Raw genomic sequence first — 22,185 nt, forward strand, 5'->3', positions numbered from 1 at the left:
CAAATTATACGCAGATCAATCAGAATATCAAGAGGGATTTATGTAGGTGGACAATGCAGACCTTAGACCTTAGTTCAAGGATTGAAATAGTTAAAATGAATATACTGCCTAGGCTACTGTACCTTTACCAATCACTACCTATATCTATTCCACAAAGTCAATTTATGGAATGGGATAAATGGATTTCAAGGTTTATTTGGGGGGGGGGGGGAAGGCCCAGTATTAGGCTTGCGACACTGCAGCTACCCAAAGGGAGAGGAGGATTGGCAGTGCCGAGTTTCCAGGATTATTATTATGCAGCACAAATCAGAACAGTGGCATGCTGGTGTAATATGGAATACGTAGCTAAATGGAAGGACATCGAAACAAATGGGGAAAACAACCAGATTCAAAAACTACTAAAGAAAAGAAAGAATTATTCAGGACACAGGAAAACGTATTAGACCCAATCACAAAATTCACTTGGAACACGGTAATAAAGAGATACAAAATAGGAAAACAGACAAAGATTTTGAGATGGATAACAAATGATAATGAATTCCATCCGGGAAAAGAAGATGCAGGTTTTAAGCGATGGGCCCGAGGGGGCATTACAGCAATATGTAGGATGGTGGAAAAAGGGGAAATGCAGAGTTTTCAATATCTAAGAGATAAGTTCGATCTGGAAAGGGGTGACCATTTTAGATACTTACAGACAGGTGAGAGACTATTATATAAAAGAAATAAAAATGGATAAAAACACTAAACAAAATGGGGTAATTAAGGTCATGATTGAAGCATATGAATGGAAGAAAGGCAGGGTGATTTCAGCTCTATATCAAGCTCTGTTGGAGAGTAGGGGGAATTCAACTCTATATATAAAAGAAAAGTGGGAGAAAGAACTCGGGATTGATATGACAGAGGAAGAATGGTATAATGTATGTAGAGTGCAGCATTCAACTACTGGGTCAAGGGTATGGAGGGAATTTGGGTGGAAAAACATAATCAGATACTTCATAACCCCAAAGATAAAAGGGAGGTATGCCCCGGAACAGAACGCATGTTGGAGGCAATGCGGCGAGGTGGGGGCAGACCACACACACATTTTTTTTAAGTGCCAAAAGATGAAGGGATACTGGGAGGAAGTGTGGGGAGTATTGAAGGGGATCTTAGGTTATGAGGTTCCTAAGATCGGCCTGATGTTATACTTGGGGAATCTGGTGCAGGAAAACTCACAGGGTGGGGACAGATACCTGATTAAGGTGCTGCTGGCTGCCAGCAAGAAAACAATTACCAGAGCATGGTACAGAGCATATCCACCTACAAAGGAGCAATGGCTGGGAGTAGTACAGGAAATATTTGATATGGAGAGATTCACACACATATTGAGGATCCAGGAAGGGAAATTTGAGTCCAAATGGGAAAAATGGGTTGAATATAAAAGAAAAATGAACGACACCACAAATTGAGAGTTGGAACCAGACCATGATGTTGCATTAAAATAGGATAGAAAGCTTCCATGTCACTGTTTGCTTGTTTTTATTATTATTTGTATTTTCGTTTTTCTTCTTAAATGAGTCTCCAATTCAAGTGTATACTGAACTATATGTGGTTTTGTATGTTTATAAAAATGTCAATAAAAATGTAAGTGAAAAAAAAATGAGATCAATTAGAGAGGATTTATTAGGGGACTTAATGTTAGGGCGAGTAAGACTGTCCACAATCTGAGTAACATTTAAAGAGATACAAAGGTTTTTTAAATCCTCTGACACTGCAGTTAACCAGTCCCAGTTAAAATATCCAAGTAGCACTATTTCCTTGTAGTCTAGTTGTGATAAAAGATTTGCTAGTGAAGACAAGGAGTCTTTGACAGCTGAGGGGGGTCTGTAACAACTCACTACCATGACCTGTTTCCCCTTTGCCACTTCTATATGTATGGCTAAAAATTCTAATTGCTTACTGATCGATTTGGAAACTAACGTGGTTACACTGAACTTATTCTTAACATAAATGGCAACGCCACCACCTTTATTAGGCCGGTCGGTACGATACACATTAAAACCATTTAAGGCAATGTCAGAGGCCAAAATAGATTTGTTTAGCCATGTTTCTGATAAAACAATGACGTCAGCGTCAGTCGAGCTCGCCCAGATACGGACAAAATCTAGTTTACCTTACAGACTGCGCACATTCAAGTGGATGAAACCCAACCCAGACCTAGCTTTAAAATCAGCAGAAGTAGCGATCTGACTACTACTACTGGGCGGACCAGGGTTAGGTTGTACATTTCCTGACAGTAATAACAACAACAAAACCAGGCATCTTTTCCTCTTAAACGACACACATACATTGTCATCTAATTTAGAAACACCGGAAAAGTCTGCGAGAGTGTGATTTGAGCTTAAGAAGCAGTCCTGAAGAACCATCATCGCAGGAAAACAAAAAAGACAAACATATTTTGTCGAGCAGATTGTCTGTGACAAGGCAACCAGTAATTGTTTGAGCAACACATCCGAACCTTTGCAGGGGATGCCCACTGCGGGTGGCAGAACAGACCTGAATCCACTAGACTTCTCAGAATGACTAGAGATCTTCTCATAGTCCAAAACAGTTAACAGGCACAGCAGAATCCCGATATGGGCCATTTTCCCAGACCAGCACACAGTATCCGCGATGTTCCTGGAGCAAAATCAGCACAGCAGCAAAGGACAGGCGAAAACAGCAGCGTGGAAGCGCTCCGGTCCCTCCGTGGAATCCCCGGGGTGAAAGCAGGCCTCTGCAACAGCAGAACCAGGACAGGTGGAAAGCAGGCCCCAGCGGTGGTAAAATCCTCCTCCGTAACGCCCAGTGGAAGCAGGCCAAGCCCGAAGCGTGGATCCACTCCGTCTCTCCGCGACGACTCCGGGGTAAAAACCTCACCAGTACAGCCGTATTCTACAGGTGGGAGCAGGCCTCCGTAGATCGCAGGCAGCAACAGGTGGAGCCGCTCCGTCTCTTCGCGACGAGCAGGCCTCCGTAAATCGCAGATCGCATGCAGCAACAGGTGGAGCCGCTCCGTCTCTTCGCTCCGTCTCCAGAGGAAAAACACCTCAGTACAGCCGTACTCGACAGGTGGGAGTAGGCCTCGGCAGATCGCAGACAACTAAAACTACTACTTGTATAAGCAGGGATGGCTAAAAGTTTGTAAGCAGGAGAGCTAGATGCTAACAGATGCCAGATGCTAACAGGTAGTGCGAGCCAGTAGAAATTGCGACAGCAATGCTAAGTTAGCATGTGGGCACCACTTCTGAGTGGTTAAACATCACTAATGGTGTACCACAAGGTTCAGTTTTAGGTCCGCTATTATTCTCTATCTATATTAATAGTTTAGGTGAAACTGTCGAAGGAGCAACCTTACATTTTTATGCGGACGATACCATTATGTACTGTGCAGGTCCCTCGATTAACAAGGCTGTTGTTAAATTACAGGCTCGTTTTAACATTATTCAGGCTCAGCTCTCTGAGCTTAAGCTTCTTTTAAATGTGGATAAAACCAAGGTAATGCTCTTTTCTAAAGCTAAAGCTAAAAATACACCGGAGACTGCTTTGGATATTGTAACTACGCAAGGAATACAACTTGAAGTGATTACCTGTTACAAATACCTGGGTGTCTGGCTTGATGATTGTCTCACTTTTAAATTTCATGTAAATAACCTGCTTAAAAAGCTGAGGGTTAGGCTAGGTTTCTTTTACAGAAATAAGTCCTGTTTCTCGCTTGAGGCCAGGAAAAGGCTAGTCACTGTGACCTTTTTACCTGTGCTGGACTATGGTGATTTGTTATATATGAATGCACCTGCCAATTACCTGAGCAAGTTAGATGCTGCGTATCACAGTGCACTGAGATTTTTGACAAATTGTAAAGCACTTACGCATCACTGTACCCTGTATACCAAGGCGGTTTTGCCATCACTTACTGTACGGAGGCTCAGTCACTGGTACTTTTTCATTTACAAAGCCATGTTGGATAAACTACCATCTTATATCTGCTCCCTGATCTCTCTGCGAATTGAAAGTACTTATTGCCTGAGATCGCATGCTGTGGTTTTATTAAATGTGCCAAGTGCTAGGACTGTCTCAGGGAAGAAAGCTTTTACATGTGCAGCTCCACTAACATGGAACAGTCTGCAAAAAGAATGGAACATTACCAAGCTAGTACCATTACATGTTTTTAAAGCTCGGTTGGATGCTACAAAATCAGATGCTGTTGGTACCTGTACATGTGGTTAAATATGTAAATTGTAATCCCTGTACATTTTGCTGTATGATGTCCTTTTGTTGTTCTGTTGTTTATGATTTTATGTCTTCTTGTGGAACCTACTGCTGCAGGTCTCCCTTGAAAAAGAGATCATTGATCTCAATGGGATTTTACCTGGATAAATAAAGGTTTTGAATTGAATTGACATATAGCTGTGTATCATCAGCATCCTCATACATGCATCAAATTAAGAAGTACTGGCCCTAAGATTGATCTGTGGCGACCCTGAGTTTGTTATATTAGCAAAGTATAACACAGATTACAGATATTACGCAGAGACAGTTACAAAGAAAAGTTCCAGTTGTGACCCCAGCTTTTTGAATGTTTCCTCAGGGACCCATGTAATGGAGGGATCAGGCAGGATGGTGGTGTCGGCTGTCGGCCTCAACTCTCAAACTGGCATCATCTTTACTCTGCTGTGTGCCGGCGACAACGAAGAAGTGAAGAAGGTCAAGAAAAGTAAGACTTGAGACAAAGCCTGTCGCACACAAAAAAACACAACTCATGTTGAAGTGCTTAAGGTCATATGAGACACAAAGTGTGTGAAGTGTTGGGAGGAAAGAAAGAAAGACAACTACCATCGTGTCAGCTTCTGAATATTTCTACTCTACTGTTTGAACAGTGCAGATTGGAAATATTTGCACGCTTTTATCAGCTGGTGTTGATTTGAAGTTGCTCCTGTCGTACTAGCCGTCTGCAGGTAGAGGTCATCCAGTCTGAGCTGATCCCAGCAGAGCTGTTTGAAGGGTCTAACTATAATATATTAACATTACATCTGATCACAAAAGCATCATCAGTGAATAAATGAGACCATGGGTGAGTTCAAATGTAGTGATCTTATCTGCTTACTACACACAATTCACTTAAGATGTTTACAACAGATAGCTTAATTGACGGTTGACTAAACATCTGTCCCTTAACATATATTGTCCAATCGTAGCTGAGCAACTTAAACAAACACCCGTTGAACCTGTGTACATGGCATCTGAATGGTTTATAGGGCAGTGCAATCAATTAGCAGTCAGCTGATATATTTAGCATGCCTGGCTAACTGGCTCATTACCTACAGTTGTGATCAAGGCTATACCTGAAAGCCAAAATTGGAAATTGGAAAAATATGCTAAATTACATGAGGAGTAATCTTAAAACTATGTATGTGACCAAATAATGCTTATTTAGGAGTCTTTGACATGTTTCCATTTTAAATAAGAAAACCATAAGAAAGTCCTACTAGAATCAAACTACACATTTCAGGTAGAGTAATAAAAGCTTTTAAAATATGCCAGCCATTTTGTAATATCAACAAATTGGTAGATAATGGAGACTTGTTATCTTCTGTCTGATATAAAGAGTTAATACTTTTAAATCATAGACAGACAAATAAAAAATATGTTTCCACACAGACCGTAATACAAAATTCTGTGTCGGTAGTCTGATAAACACTACTGCACATCGTGGTCTCATTTATTCATGGTAGTTTATGGCTGAAATACTGAGGTATTGATTCGACAGGGACGTGATGCTGGTTAAAAAATGTGAAACGTACCTTCTCTGTTTACATACAGTTGCTTTTTGAAGTGGAACCCTTCAAAAAGTGCAGATGATCCTTGTACTATCACAGAGCAGGTTGATGTAAACCAACAGGCTTCTGCAGTCGGTCTCTATTGCTTTTGATTTGCTTGTGATCATGCTAACCCCCTTTTACTCATGTCTTTTTTTCTTTAGTTTGTTTTTTGTCTGATTATTTGTTTTATTGGCTAAAGTTTGAGTTTGTCAGGCATTCATTGTGAACTGGCTGAATGTACAAGCTCAGCGGAGAGAGACGCTCAGGTTTACATTTCGGCCTCCAGTCATTCATTTCAATATAAACAACCTTTTAATGAATTCCTAATGAGGAGAACCAGAAGACCGACAACTGAAATTAAACATTTTCATCAGAATCACACACACACACGTCTGTTCTTCCTCACTTAAGAGGACCTTGATTTTCATAATACATTTCTGAGCCCCTAACTGTAACCTTAATATCTAATCTTATTATAATTATAATCCTAAACCAGACCTGAAACCTTCAAAAAGCCCCTTGGAAAAGTGAAGAATGGCTAAAAACTTCTCTGAACTGACTTTTTTAATCCGTAATCACAAAGATAGGAGTTCAAGAATGCACACACATTAAGCTGTTGTATGTCTCTTGAGGTACCAGCCGACACAGCAGACTTTACCGTCACACATGGCTGCATCAACCCTGAACACACACATATACACACACATTCATGCATACAAGTAAAGTCACACCCATTGATTATCTTAGAGTAAGAGCCTCCAGTATGTGCAAACATAGACACACAATCACACACTTGCGGCAGTTTAGCTCCCGTCATCAATCACACACCACGGGCTGAATATCAAAGAGCTGTTTCAGTGTGTGGGTGTTCATGTTGGCTTTGACCTTGCTAACAACTCTTTTCAACATTAAAGCAAATAGCTCCATATTAGGGCAACAGGAAGTGAATGTCCCTAAGGGAGGAAACACACACCTGACCTGCTTCTTTTACACATCTTATCAAAACATGACAAAAATCAATAATAGATGATAAGAGCCACAAGGACTTGTGCAGCCATAATATCAGAGTTTATATATCTGCAGTGAAGGAAGTAAGCCACATCCATCACTCCAAAACCACCAAAAACCTCAACACAACCAGTACACACATTGTTTGAAAGAACTTGTAGGTTTGTCCTTAATAATTATTTAGAAACCACAACCTCTTCCTCACATCACCATCCAATTGAGAGGATGACTTGTCTGGATTTCTTTTACCAACGCTGTAATGAAATAAGACACATCATTAAAAAGAAAACAAACAAAAGAAAAAACAGCTCAGATTTTCAGACATGCAGTATCGACACATCCGGAAATGAAATAAGACTTTGAACCAGACGCACTGAAATCAGAGATGTTGTCAAAAAAGATACATGATGTGAACAACTCGTCTCCCGAGGGTATGTATATGGTCCCAAAAAGAATTTAGTTGATCAATTGCATTCAAGAAACCAGATGATTGTTGAAAGTATAAGTATCCTACAAATGATAATTGTCTTAAAATTTAAATAATGCCAAACAGTATAACAGTATTGTATACATTAGTTATGTAGGTGAATGACAAATGACAAAAAGGAGCATGTACCCTCAACAATGTAGCCAAACCGATGTACATTGTGGAAAATCATTCAAATTCAGATCACTTTAGTGTCCAATACATTTGCATAAAATGGAAATCACATTTAATTTAGTTGACGCTTTTATCCAAAGCGACTGATAATAAGTGTAAGTGTGAAATGTGTCTTTGGCACCGGCATATAAGACAAGCACTCACCATACACAGTACACACACAGTACACAACCACTATGCATCATAAAGTCTGTAAGTGACTAAGTGGTGTTCATACTAAAAGTGCTAAGAGGATTATTCTTCGACTGACATGTCTCCATTCAAATATCACAACAGAACATTATACTGACTATTATTGAAGTTGGTCATACCGATAATGTATATTTGTTGAATACATAATTGTTTGAAATTCAACTGAATCAAATTCGTATTTATTTTGATAACAGAGGTCTTGGTTTTATTAGCTCTTTTGTCAAACACTGTTGGTTCTCCGCAGCAGGAAGCGGTGCGTCTCTCTCCTCTGATTGGTCCATTCCTGCCCACAACACACACACACACACACACACACACACACACACACACACACACACACACACACACACGACAGACACACACATGTGGGTTTCTATCAGTTTGAATTTTGTGTTCTCCCTCAGTTTGTTTTGATCTTATTTTTCTTTTGAGCCATTTTATCAGCATTCCGCCCTCTCTCTCTGTCCGAACAGGTAAAAAACAAGGACCCTCTGAAAATCGCAACAAAGGTAACCCCTCCATTCATCCATCTGTCCCTCTCTGTCCCTCCATCCTCCCTGTTACTCCCCCCCTCCTCACCTCCCCTCCACCCAGCGGCAGGAGGGGAGTGTCCCGTCCATGTCTCTCTCTCTCTCTCTGCTATATAAAGGGGGACGTTCTCTCGCCTTGCTTTACCTGTTTAAGGGTGCAACTCTCAACCTTCAGTCTTTGACAGCCAATCACAGCGTCTACAGTTGTCATGGTGATCTGTGATAGTGGGGTTAATACAGTATAGAGTTGTATTTGTGCCTTCATTTTTGAGAGTGTGTCTGGAAGAGCACAAGAAAGAGTTCTTGCAATCACATTATATTTATTTCATAGACATATGATCCAGAAAAAAAAGTGTTGTGCTCATTTCATATATGGACTATTGTTACCATTGGCTCAAAGAATAAAGAAAATATTTTAAAAAATGATTTAAAAAAAAGAATGAGCCAAATAGCTAATTAAGCTAGCTAGCTATTTAGGCTTGGCTAATTTGATGTTTTCCATTTAAAAAAACTTTTGCGTGCTACATTTATTTTTAAAAACATGTTACAAGGCGACTCACTGATTTGTGGATTCAAGTGTTTTTTCCAAGCTTAGATTCCAAATCTTCTTGGTGCTGGCTTTCTTGGATGTACCCTGTTGAAAACTAGTTTATTTACCTACTGCTAATCTGGCAGAAGATAGCTGACGACCTAACAAGATAACTATACTGAAAATAAAAAGATTGAATAAAGGTAAAAATAAATAAATAACTTATCTTGTTTTGATAAGTTTTAATTTAAATTAAGAAAGAGCAAATGAGTGTGAGTTATTAGCTTACATTAGATCAACACATACTAATTGAGAGTACTTTTGTTCACAGAGAAATTGTTCTTTTATATACATATATATATTGCTAAAAAATAACGGTATGTGCTTGCAAAAACTCAAATGTCCTATCCCGCTCTAAGAATTGAGACACAAATATAAACTCATCAAACATGTTAGTTTGACCTCTGATGTCTCCTTCTTGGGTGACGCAGTGTTGAAATCAAGCGCTCCCTCGGTGCTCCCCTCCATATTTAATGTTTCAGGGTTTATAACTGTGTGTTTGTGTTGATGACGTCTTTGTGCCAACTTCCCAACTCGAAACAGCCAACCGTCCTCAATGTCCCGTGTGATCCAACACATGTCCGACTTCCTCTGCAAGCTGTCTCCACACACACACACACACACACACACTCGCACACACCCCAATACACTCCATACACACGCTCACACAACTCCCTTCCTCCCGACCTCCCATGGTTTGAGCATCTGCTGCGACCAGAATGCCACTTGATGTACACACAAACACACACACATACAGACACACCACACACACACACACACACACACACACACACACACACACACACACACTTCTGGCACATGGATCCTCCTCACACTTTTGCACAAAAATATTTGATATTTTTCAGCCCTGCAATCAAGAATGACCTCCACTAAAACGCATTAAGATCAAAATCTGCAGAAATGCCTCAAGTCAGATACACAACTTTGTAACTTAACGTTAATTTGATCTCCTTTATATACCGTTGAGTAGTTTAATGTACAGCAATGAATCCTACTCAATGAGATCGTCATATATTCATAGTGGTACTTACCTGTGATAATTAAATACCTCTTACAGTTCAACTTTGAATGAGTTTCTTTCAGCTTTGTGAGGATGCCTTTTACAGCAGAGGCTTTTCAAAAAATGTAATATTTAATGTTTTTATTTATTTGATTTAAAGGTGGGGTAGGTAAGTTTGAGAAACCGGCTCGAGATCGCTAGAATTTGAAAATACACAACCGGAGAAAATCTGCCACTTCCTTATAGAGCCCCTCCTCCAACACACACGAACGCGCACATGACCAATGAGGGCACGAGATAAGTTTGTGCCCCGATGGAAGGCTGACAGGCAGGTAGGCCAGGTTGTACTTTTTACAGTACTACGGCTTCCACAGATGACATTTTCTTATGGATTTTTTGTCAAAGCACTTAAGATATTCATTGCTATCGGGATGTTAAGAGCATTCCATAGAATATAACAAAAGTGTATCTCGAGCCGGTTTATGAAACTTACCTACCCCACCTTTAAGCTATAAAGGGAAACGTAATAGTTTAATTTACAACATAACATATATCAGTCAAATAGTGAGGCTTCTATTAATGATGTTCTATGAATCTAAAAATGAGCAAATGCGGTGGCTAACAAGTGACTAAATCAGACTACCAAACATCATCACGCAGAACATTATGTGCCTTTAAAGTTCAGCTTAACGGCCATGGGACTGTGGTGTCATTTGTTTATACTCTCACATAAGCTTTTTACTTCTGCAGATATGTACTCTTTATAGAGTGGTGTTGATATGTGGAGATTATCCTGCTAAGTAACATAAACGTTTGTTAGCCACAGATCTTATTATGTGCAATATTCCAAAGTCCAATGGAAAAATCCCATGCCGTTTGTCGAGGGAGCCCTTACGACGCTAATTTCTGGGTTGCCTAGATACATACGTCATCACTGCACCACTCTATTGAACTCATTCTTTAAGCTCCTAGTTTTGGTTTCACACAGCTGCAGTGGGATGATGATGCTTCTGCTTCACTGGATGAAGAACGAGACTGTGTTTTGTATTTTACAATATGTCAGGATGGTGTATTTGTCAGACTATGATTAGCTTTCTTCTGCTCCCTAGTGTCCGAAAAAACAATGACTGCTGCTTTCAATTTAAATCCTTCAAAAGCTTTAACTTTGCTGTTTTTTTTCGATCACTGTTACGCAACTTCCTACAGGTGATTGATGAATAATATTTCCATTTCACTTCCCTAAAGCCCAATTTCACATCTAAGACATCTGGGAAACAAACTCAAATATCACTTAACTCAAATAGAACAAATCCCCTTGTGAGATCCTGTAACAAACCTGAAATATAATAGTAGATGGGCTGATTGATAAATCAGCTAATTGTTGAATATCTAGGGGAAATTCTGGCTTTTGAAACATCTGTGCTGGTAGTAACCCAACAGCAGTTATACCACAATTGAAGCAACTGAGAAAAAAATGACTTCATGAAAACAGTTTCAGTGCTGAAAAATAATTGGAGAGGCAGAGTGGTGAAATGACTCTTATTGTACACATGTGATTGATCAATAACAAATTAAAGTGGAGCAGATCAGGCAACAGCGAAACCTTTTCAAATAAATCCCATCAGTATGACAACAGTCCCCACTCTGATACTGCTTTCATTCCCTCAATAACCTCTACCTTGCAGATGTTTCACATTATAAGCCCACCAACACAGCCCCCCTGTGTTGGTGGGCTTATAATTTGTCCTTTAGAGCTGCTGGAAGGCTTTTAATGTGAAACATCTGTGCAGCAGGTGTTGAGTTTCGCCGACAGCAACACCCTTTTCAAAAATAAGAGGATTTCAAATGTTTTCCCATCGCACATTTCCACACATGTATCCACTGTATTGTGTTGACACTGCTCAGAAAAAGACAACAGTGCCGGGATGTGTTTTGGCTGAAGCGAGGCTGCCGGTGTGTGTGTGGGAGTTGCACCCTTGCAGTGTTAGTGGGCTGTGGGCTGTCGTCTGGTCTGTTTGTGTTCCTCAGTTTCTTTTCTTTCACTGTTGCCTCCTTGCAGGGTGTTGCTCAGGACTCCATGTTGTCTTGTAATCACTGTTTGACTCTCTCCCTCCTCTCGGTTATCTGTCTTGCTGAAGCCTCCTGCAGCCTCCACAGCTCTGCAGCCTCCTCTTCCTCCTCCTGTCAATCTGTGTCGTGGTTCTGCATCGCTGTCGTTTTCTGGGGTGATCCTTTGTCTTCTGTTTGGTTGACTTGCTTTCTTTTATTTATTTATATTGGTTTGTCAGACACACCCCTCCCCGCTGACCGCTGTGCGCTCTCCCATGGTTCAGTGCTGCGCCTGTTTACAGTTCTGTGGTTGGTCAGTGGGTCTCAGTCCTGTTCATGTGAAGCTGTGTCAGTTGATTCTATGTTGTGGCTTGTCTTCAGAGTGGACCATGTGCATAAAGCTCCACAGCTTCCTGGTTTGACACCGACTCATCCCCACATTCAGAGTGTTTAAATGTCATGTGGAGGTCATGCTGTCATGAAAGGACTTCCCTATTAGCAAAATACAGTGCGGGGACTTCTGAGAGAGGCAGTTAAAATGACAGTGAAAACGTTTTTGGATAAATGTCACTTTTTTTTAAAAAACACATTACCTGGTTTTGCTTTATTTCCCCCAGCTCCATGTAAGAGGAAGTATTGGTTATCAAAGCAGATTTGTCTTTTACAGACTTGGAGCCCCACTCAAGAACATTGTTCATATTCGAAAACCTTTTCATCAGGTTTTCTTGCACAATTGTTCAAACACGTCTATTTACATACCACATTTCCTGCAAGCCAAAGTACATCAATCGAAGGCCAAAAGAAACGCACCAAAATAAAATGAAAAAGACAGGTAGGTGTTTAACACAAGAATAAAAGTTACAGAGCTGTGTAAAATGACTTATTTTATTTAATAAAAGTAAGCAGTAAACAAAAACATCTTCAACTTGATTGAAAGTAACTGTGTTGTTGCGTTTTGTTTTTATAAGAATGTCACCCAAGAGTAAATAAAAGATCACTTGGTATTGATTTCCAATTCTGCAATAGCTAATAACTTCTTCTTCAAAATAAAGGAAGAATAAAAACATCTTCACCATAAAATATATAATGTACATAAAACTCAGCATAGATTTCCCCTCGGTAAGCCTCTCTGCATTCCCACCATCACACTATAAACCAGACAGCACATTAATATTCCTCCAATATCTATGTATCTGTACATTAATCATACAACAGGCTAGATCCCTGAAGGTAACGAGTGCTCTAAAAACACCTTGACGACTTCTTCCTGCATGAGGTCCAATCAATCAGATCGTATTAATATATGTTTTATTTCAATTGACGGTTGAAAACGCACTGAAGAAATGGCACATAAGAGGACTAGACATTAATAATATTAATATAAGTAATAATTGTTGTAATCAATTTTATTATAATTATTTTGTTATATACATTTAATATTATTATTACATTTTTTTATATTTTTGTAATATTATAAAAATGAAGTGTTATTTGTAGGGAGTAGTAGATAATGAAATAGGAACAGGTTCTCTAACAGACGTTTGCCTCCTCATCACTTTTTTATAAAAAAGGATATTAATCATCAAACACCTGTTTCTTGTTCTTTTAAAAACGTCTCACCGGTCATCCAGGAATCTAGATCTGCTTTATGTCCATGATCTGTTGGTATTGTTGGTTCCAGAAGTGATGTTGACAGTGGTGCCAGCAGTGGCTCTCCAACAGGGATAAATACAGTGAGCTGATGGATCAGAACACTTTCAATATTTAAAGCTCATAAATCCTCCCGGTGTTGTCAGCTCAGTTGTTCATGAGGACAAACAGAACATCAAAACTCAGAAGAGTGCACATCTGCTCTGTTTACATTCATCGCCAACTCACATTTCTTTGGTATGGAAATATGACAAACGGCAGGGGGTGGAGGGAGTGCAGCTGAATTCAGTGTAAGCTCTTGAGCAGACATCAAACGGATCAAAAAGCTCCACGTTACAGTACTACAGTCCAAACAGATCCCAGCTGATGAAGTGAAATGCAAATACACCGTTTGTTTATGCAAATGAGGAGCAAAGCTGGCGAGCAGGACGTCAAAGCAGAATCCATAAGTGAGCTGTGTGTGTGTGTGTGTGTGTGTGTGTGTGTGTGTGTGTGTGTGTGTGTGTGTGTGTGTGTGTGTGTGTGTGTGTGTGTGTGTGTGTGTGTGTGTGTGTGTGTGTGTGTGTGTGTGTGTGTGTGTGTGTGTGTGTGTGTGTGTGTGTGTGTGTGTGTGTGTGTGTGTGTGTGTGTGTGTGTGTGTGTGTGTGTGTGTGTGTGTGTGTGTGTGTGTGTGTGTGTGTGTGTGTGTGTGTGTGTGTGTGTGTGTGTGTGTGTTGTTCCTGCTGGTCTCTGTTCTGTCTGCTGCTCCTCATTATGAACCGCTGCGTGTCTCTGAACGCTACTTGGACCTTTTCATGAATGTGTTGTGATCATAAGTAGAAATGCGACTCTGCATTCAGTAAAAGGGTCAACTCGTTAATGAAGATGTCAAAGTATTTTCTGAGAATGTTGTGTGTGTCGTCTTCAGCTTTCCTTCCAACTGAATCTTTAATGTTTTCTCTGCTTCTCTACCCTTCATCCCCAATTCTGCTCCATCCCCCTTTTTGTAATTTATTATTATTTATTAATTTCATTAATTTACCTTTTGTCAACCCGTTCTAAATTCCTCCCCTTTTCCTCTGCTACCATTTTTGACCTCATCTTTATTTAAAAAAACATCTGCCTCCTTAAAATATCCCTCCATCCCTCTTTTCCTTGTCCTTCATTTGTCACCTCTTCGTGTCAAAACACTTTTCTTAAACCTCTTTCATCTCTTTTTACTTTCCATCATGGTCCCACCTTTCTCCTCTTCCTCCTTTTACCTCCAAACCACCGACTTTTCCTCCCACCCCTCCTCCTCCTCCCAGCCAAAACCCAGGACGGCATCGCCCTGGAGATCCAGCCTCTGAAGAGCGAGGAGGCCACCGAGTCAGAGGAGAAAGAGGAGGTGAAACCGGTGAAGAAGGTCAACGTGACCAAGAAGGAGAAATCGGTGCTGCAGGGCAAACTGACCAAACTAGCTGTGCAGATCGGGAAGGCTGGTGAGTAAAACAAACACACCTACACATATAAATTATCACTAACATTACATAAAGTCCAAGATCTGTTTAGCCTAGCTTAGCACAAAGACTAGAGGTTGGGGCAAACTTTAACCTGGCTACATCTTAAAATATGTTTTCAATATCTGCCTTTTATCACATTTTAAGTGAAGTCAGGTCAATTTAAAGTTCATTCATTTATATTTGACAAAACTGTTTGCAAAACTAAACAGGTTTAAGAAAATATCAGCAAAACATTATGTCATATAATAGTTTAGAGGGACTTTAATAAACACAAGTAGAACAAAATACAATTATAAAAATATACGTAAGACAGTATTTAAGGAGTAAGTACACCCTGAAACCCTTCAACACTCATCAGTGTTTTTTAGCTACATGATATGTTTGCATAACGTAACATGCATACAATAATGATGCTAACATTCTGATGTTTAACAGGTATAATGTTTACACTCTCAATGGCTAATGAGTTATTATAGAGTCAAGTTATAACAATTAATCCGGAGGCAGACCAAATTTCATCTGGATCCATTTATTAAGTGTTTGGATATTTAAGTAATTCTCCCCTCACTGAAAATTATGAATGGAAATTATGAATTATTTAGGTTTTTAGCTTTATCTCACTCGTCTAATTCATCTACTCCTTACCAGTTGGAAATTCATAAATGAGGGAGAGCATGATTTGCGAAGTCTCTGATCATGTCCTTATTAATGAGATTGTATACTCCCTCGATTACTTGACTTGACCCAATTCAAATCTTTTTTTCTTAAAGAATTTATTTTTGACTTTAAATGTGATTAGCCGATTACAGAAGGGGCTGGTGATAGCATGGTGGCTAACATAACAAAAGTTCAATTTGAACCTTTTAGTGGCGCTAGGCTAGCAGTTATCCCCTGCTTCCAGTCATTTGCTAAGCTAGGCTAACATGTCTTTGTACTGGACACATTTACCTGATACCCGTCTTCATGTCTAACTTTCAGCAAGACAAAGAGAGGATTTTGAGAAATGTAGCACTGTTCATTTAATAGCTGACAAAGTGATCAGGCAGTAAAAGGATAGGCAGTGCACTCAGTGTTATTGGACGGGTGCTTTATTGGGAACAAGATTCATCCCGGAAGTGAAGGTATTTTCTGTGTCACTTCAATTGACCTTAATACATTGAGGGGCTTTCAGGACAGGATGAAGGGGGCGGGAGGGTGGGGGGCTTCAGATATCAGTTGAACTACAGAAATAGAATCTGGGCCAAAACACTTTGACAGAAGGTGACTGACGTGAAAGGTGAAGCAAAACAACACGAGCCGTTGATTCCTCTGTTTCACCTGTCCTACCCGATCCGGATGATGTCAGATGAATATTATAATATAATGATATTTTTTAGGCAGATAATACAGGTATATTTTTGTTTTATGACTCGTCTTATTGCAAAGATTTCCTGTTAATATTTTTCACCTTTTTATATTGCATCCAGACATCGTAAAATATAAACCAATATTACTTATTTGGCTTGTTTTCAGAGCTTGATGTTGGATTCAGCACTCAGTCAAGTCAAACATTGAATAATAAATGCATAAACCAACATGATCTTCTGCACATTTTTGCATACCTAATATTTGTGTTGGCCTTCATACTTAGTAATTTTAGAGACAGACCAAAAACATGGAGAGGAAGAGACCACCAACGTTCACAATCAAAGGGACATTGTGATGACATGATTATCCTTTGTTTATTTTCTGTAAATTACTTATTAATGATTTATTTCAGAACAGCTTCATGGCTTTTCAGCAAACTGCCATTGGCTCTAGGACATAGGCTTGTCCCTGAATGCACCACGAAACGTTTAAAAAGTGTTTCTACAAAAAAACAATGCTAATGTAATTGAATTCTAACCGTATGAGATACAATACTTTGAAACCAGTGGTCCCTTACATAGTAAAAGATTTGCCATGAAAAAGGACTTGTGTTTAAACTCTTCTTCTTGTCACCAGGTCTGATCATGTCGGCTTTGACCGTCATCATCCTCATCCTCTACTTTGTGATCGACACCTTCGCGGTCCAGGGCCGATCCTGGATGTCCGAGTGCACCCCCATCTACATCCAGTACTTTGTCAAATTCTTCATCATCGGCGTGACCGTGCTGGTGGTGGCCGTCCCTGAGGGTCTGCCGCTCGCCGTCACCATTTCTCTGGCTTACTCCGTTAAGGTAAGATTATGGGAAATGTAAGATAAATGGATTTAAACCCCCGAAGAATCGTGTTTGTGTAGGATTCGATAACTACGAGTCATGTTGTGTTTAAATAACAAAGTCCAAATGCAAATCTAAGCCTTTAACTTCGCTGTTCGTATTTTAGAAAATGATGAAGGATAACAACCTGGTGCGTCACCTGGATGCCTGTGAGACCATGGGCAACGCTACAGCCATCTGCTCGGACAAAACAGGCACGCTGACCATGAACCGCATGACGGTGGTGCAGGCCTACGTCAACGACACGCACTTCAAAACTGTCCCCGAGCCCGATGCCATCAAACCAGAGACTCTGGAAGTTATGGTCAACAGCATCTCCATCAACTCGGCCTACACCACCAAGATCCTGGTGAGACCTTCACTGTCACAGCAACCACCAACCACAACACTAACAAACATGTAACCTTATCCATCAAATCCAGTCTAAAAAAGATCAAACTTGATGCGTGTCGTCCCCTCTTTCTCCCCCCTTTCTAATCAATCTGTTCTCTATATTCAATAAAGACACAATGGTAGAAAAAAAACAGGCCTTATAAGAAGTAAGACATGGACAAAATGGGTCTTAACAATAATTTCAACAAGGTCAAAAGTCGATCTTCATTTGGTAGGATATTTTAAAGATTTCCTTTAATAACCTAAACCTTATCCTCAAAGACCTGGCAGATCCATTTCTTAAGGCTTTACCGTTGGCATGCAAATAGACTCTAAATGTATCCCTTTTCAATTTCCCCCCAGTTTTTGAGTGGTGGTTAACCATTTATTTAGCATTAAAGACTTGCTTCACTTTACAACCAGCCAACATAAACATGTAAGCTACATTAACAGGGCAAATACAAATGGTTTCCCTTCAACAGAAAACAGAATAGATTGACTTGGCTTACAGACATGACAGCTCAACAGTTGATTAGTTTAGTGAGAGCTTTAGTGAACAGTAAATTCATGTGAAATAGCTGCAGCTGATATAATCTGCTCTCTGAAGGTGTTATTAATCAGGAACAGCAACAGTGTTCAGAAGAACCGGAAGCTCTTAGTTCGGGACATTTTGTTTTTTTAGAGAATTGTAAAAGGATCTGAAAATAAGACAAGTTTTCAGATCCAGGTTAGCTTCTGTTCTCTTCTGACTTAAAACTTGTGAACAAACAACCTTTCAGATCAAACACATCTGTACATACAGAAGTAGTGTTGGTGCTAATGTTGCCTGATAATGATACAATTCGAAAGATTACACCCAATGCTTTTGTCCCTCCTCAGCCTCCGGAGAAAGAAGGAGGCCTGCCTCGCCACGTTGGCAACAAGACGGAGTGCGCTCTGCTGGGCATGGTGCTGCAGCTGAAGAGGGACTACCAGCCAATCAGAGACGAGGTCCCCGAGGAAAAACTCTACAAGGTTTACACCTTCAACTCCTCCCGCAAGTCCATGAGCACGGTGCTGAAGAACGCTGATGGAGGTTTCCGCATGTACAGCAAAGGGGCGTCGGAGATCGTCCTGAGGAAGTAAGAAAAGAGAACAAATAAACTGAAAATAATTATAATTAGTGATCGTTTTCCCCAGTCTGAGGGAAGAGCTGTCGATCGATGACATGTTACCCTTAATGAGCTCCTCCCTCCCTCTCCTCTCCCAGATGCTCTCGTATTTTGGACACCCAGGGTCAGCCCCGCATCTTCAAGCCTAAGGACCGTGACGAGATGGTGCGCAAGGTGATTGAGCCAATGGCGTGCGATGGGCTGAGGACCATCTGCGTGGCGTACAGGGACTTCCCCGCCGAGGCCGGAGAGCCCAACTGGGAAAACGAGAACGAAATCCTGAACGAACTCACCTGCATCGTGGTTGTCGGCATCGAGGACCCCGTCAGACCTGAGGTACAGAAGAAACCTCACACCACCAACGCAGATATCCACCGGAAAAGTAGTTCACACTGAGACTGGGTTATGTAAATGTCTGGAGACTAGGGGTATTATTGAAGCGGCTTCAGAAAACATCATATTTCACCATCGGTTCATCTTTAAGTAGTTTTCAGCAGCTAGACTTTTGCCTCATTTGAATGGAACTAAGGGAGAGGACTGGATAACCTGACTTGGTGTGAATGCAGCCTTAGTAGGGATCAGTCCTAAAGAGGCACTATCATGCTTTTTGGGTTTGTCCCTTTCCTGTAGTGTGATCAATTGTTTTTTTGTGCATGTAAATGTCTGCAAAGGTTAAAATCCCAAGGTTCCCTCCAGAAGGAGCACTGCAACACTTGCGCTTCCATTGGTTAGAGCTCCAGCACATTGTACGTGACAGACTAAGGGCCGGGACATCTCTAAGTGGTTGACCAATCACAACAGAACCAGCCGGCTAACCAATCAGCAGACTGGGCTCTGGTTTCAGACAGAGGGTGAAAAGAGTTGCTGCATGTGCTGCAGCAACTCTGCCGCACACTGCCTGTGCGGCAGTGTGAGAAAATGAAAGAGTGTTTTGAACATTAAAGCATGGAGACATGTCACAGGAGAGGCACAGCATACTGAGATGAACCTGAAGATGAGCATACTCATCCTTAAATAAATGATATAAGGGTTCAAAATAAAGAGGAGCTATGTGTAACTCGGCTCCACAGAAAGAGACAAAAGATCCCTAGAAAACATCATGTTAGATATTTAGGGAGAACTCTACATCAGGGTTTCCGCTAGGATTCTTTCTTGCTGGTCAAGTGTCCGGAAATAATTTATTTTACCGGACAAATTTTAAACTTCCTGGTCATGTTGCAATAATAAGAAGAAGAATTGTGTAGCAGAGTTTCCGTTAGCAGGTCATTACCGGACTATGAGCGGATATGCTGATGTTTAAAACTCAGTTAACGGGGCTCATTTTTATATTGCTTCAGTTTATAATCGTAACAGATGGAAAAGTTTAGATTAATTTTTCAGTAAATGATGCGCTTCCACAAACAACAAACAACATCATTATTACATTCAAACAAACTACTTGTAGTAGATGAAGTACATTATTCAAAAGTTTACATTAACTTTGGATAATAACACGGAGAAATAAACGGATCCTCTCTTTTCCTCTCTCTCTCCCGACAGCCCGTCTGTTTCTCATGCAGCTTGCTAAACAGTGGGCGGGGCTTCAGGTGATCATGCAGAGCAGATCAGCAGCTGATCTCTCTCTCGTCCGGTTACACTTCACTCGCGTTTATGTCCATACCGATCAGATCCAGCTCTCCTGACCGGCCTTTATAGAGAGCACCGATCAAACTATTAAGAGAGAATATCGGCCGATAATGATCGGCGGCCGATCGGTCGGAGCATCCCTAATTATTACCGGACATTTTGACCAGCAGGTTTTGAATTTACCGGTTTTTAATAAATGTTACCAGCTAAAAAGCGGTAATTACCGGCTAACGGAAACCCTGCTCTACCCTTATACCCTTATATAAATATTAGGCTAACCATAAGGTTCTCAACATCTATCTTTATTTTTGCACAACACAATCTGATAAATTGGGTCTGATAAACACTGTACTGTGTATTGGCATTGCAACATTACCATTGCCTGTCCAGTCTGTGAGCATTTTACGATCAACAATCAGTGATATGACGTTTTCTTTTAGCTAGTACTTAAATGACTTTGGTTTAGCTTGAAATGCACACACTGTAGGCATAACGTTGAGTGACTACTGCACTGATCTGACTCGCTGCTCATAATTATATTAGTGTTATAAGGAGAGGGGGAAAGTGTTCAATAGCACGTCAATGGGGTGAGATAAACAGTTCTCTCCAAACAGAGACACTGAAGGTAGTCGTGGTCAGGTGTGCGGATGCTCTGAAGTGTTAAATGAAGTAATGTAGCTCAGACAACATCAGTGATGCTGCCTGCTGCTTTAATGTCAGAGAACAAAGAACACACGCAGGATGAAAATAACTGGAGCGCAGCAGGAGACAGTCAGCAGATCCACAGTTATCCAAAAACAACATGTGATGCCACCAAATTGATATTTCGGCTATTTAGACATACATTAATTTACATATTCATGAAACATTGTACATTTATCTGTGTCCTGAAAGGGTCTACTTCCACATTCAAACAGTGTAGCAACTGTTCAATTTCCAGAGACAACACACAACAACTATTCAATAAAGCAGCCCAAATCAGCCCCCCCTACTTCTCACATTACCATACGATATACTTTGTTTTCCAGGTAATATGTCTCACTGTGCGAGTGTGACAAATGAGCCATCCTAAAGAACCCCCCACCAACCATCGTTTCACCCGGCCGGTTTCTTTCCTGGTGCAGCACATTGAAGATTCAAAGATTCAACGGCTTTATTGTCTATCTATAGTCATATAACAGGCTCCTCCAGCAATGCAACATGAATATACATAGGGCACAAAATAGTGCAATAGAAACAGAAATACAAATAAAGTAGTGCAAGACGATGTTGAGACCAATGTGCAAGTTAATGCAGAAATAAGTAAAGTATATACAGTACATGTACATGTGAACCTGCGATTAATAATGAGTAAGCCCTCCACTGAGGTGAATCAAACATATGATGTGTGTTTGTGCGAGTAACACAGAACTCCTGTTGTTGACTCCTCACAGTCTCTCTTTCTCATGTTCATTCCTGTTATCTGAGAGAATGAGGTCTCTGTTAGGACAAAGAGCAGCCACTGTGCAGAGCCTGTGTGGTTCCACATGTTGCTGATTCTAGATCTGTCTTATCATGCAGCACTTTAATAAACCAGTCTAAGGAATGCAGTTTTAAGTAGAGATGAAATGCTTTGCAGTCGATCGACTCAAACGTAATGGACAACCGTGATAGTCGTTAAAAGTAATTTTTTCATCTTCTTAAGTAAGGGTTTTTTTCCGTGTTTCATCTTAAAGGGAATACCCTTGTGTTTTGGCCTGACAAAACAAGACATCAGATAAGATAACCCTTCTTTAGTC

At 40.5% G+C, this 22,185-nt stretch overlaps 1 protein-coding gene across 6 annotated transcripts in view; it reads left to right on the top strand.

The window, feature by feature from the left end:
• The window catches only part of LOC117447084 (plasma membrane calcium-transporting ATPase 1-like), a 165,621-nt gene that overhangs the window by 108,057 nt on the left and 35,379 nt on the right, over nt 1-22,185 (top strand). For 4 of the 6 annotated variants that reach the window (XM_071203209.1, XM_071203205.1, XM_034083680.1 and 1 more), the window contains 7 exons: nt 4,607-4,732; nt 8,172-8,207; nt 14,824-14,997; nt 17,002-17,216; nt 17,365-17,607; nt 18,510-18,751; nt 18,880-19,117. In XM_071203209.1, coding sequence (XP_071059310.1) covers nt 4,607-4,732; nt 8,172-8,207; nt 14,824-14,997; nt 17,002-17,216; nt 17,365-17,607; nt 18,510-18,751; nt 18,880-19,117 — 1,274 coding nt within the window. The remainder of the gene's footprint in view (nt 1-4,606; nt 4,733-8,171; nt 8,208-14,823; nt 14,998-17,001; nt 17,217-17,364; nt 17,608-18,509; nt 18,752-18,879; nt 19,118-22,185) is intronic. The other 2 variants (XM_071203207.1, XM_071203208.1) reach the window with 1 other exon arrangement.

Source organism: Pseudochaenichthys georgianus, chromosome 5, assembly GCF_902827115.2.
Source record: "Pseudochaenichthys georgianus chromosome 5, fPseGeo1.2, whole genome shotgun sequence".
Lineage (NCBI taxonomy): Eukaryota > Metazoa > Chordata > Actinopteri > Perciformes > Channichthyidae > Pseudochaenichthys > Pseudochaenichthys georgianus.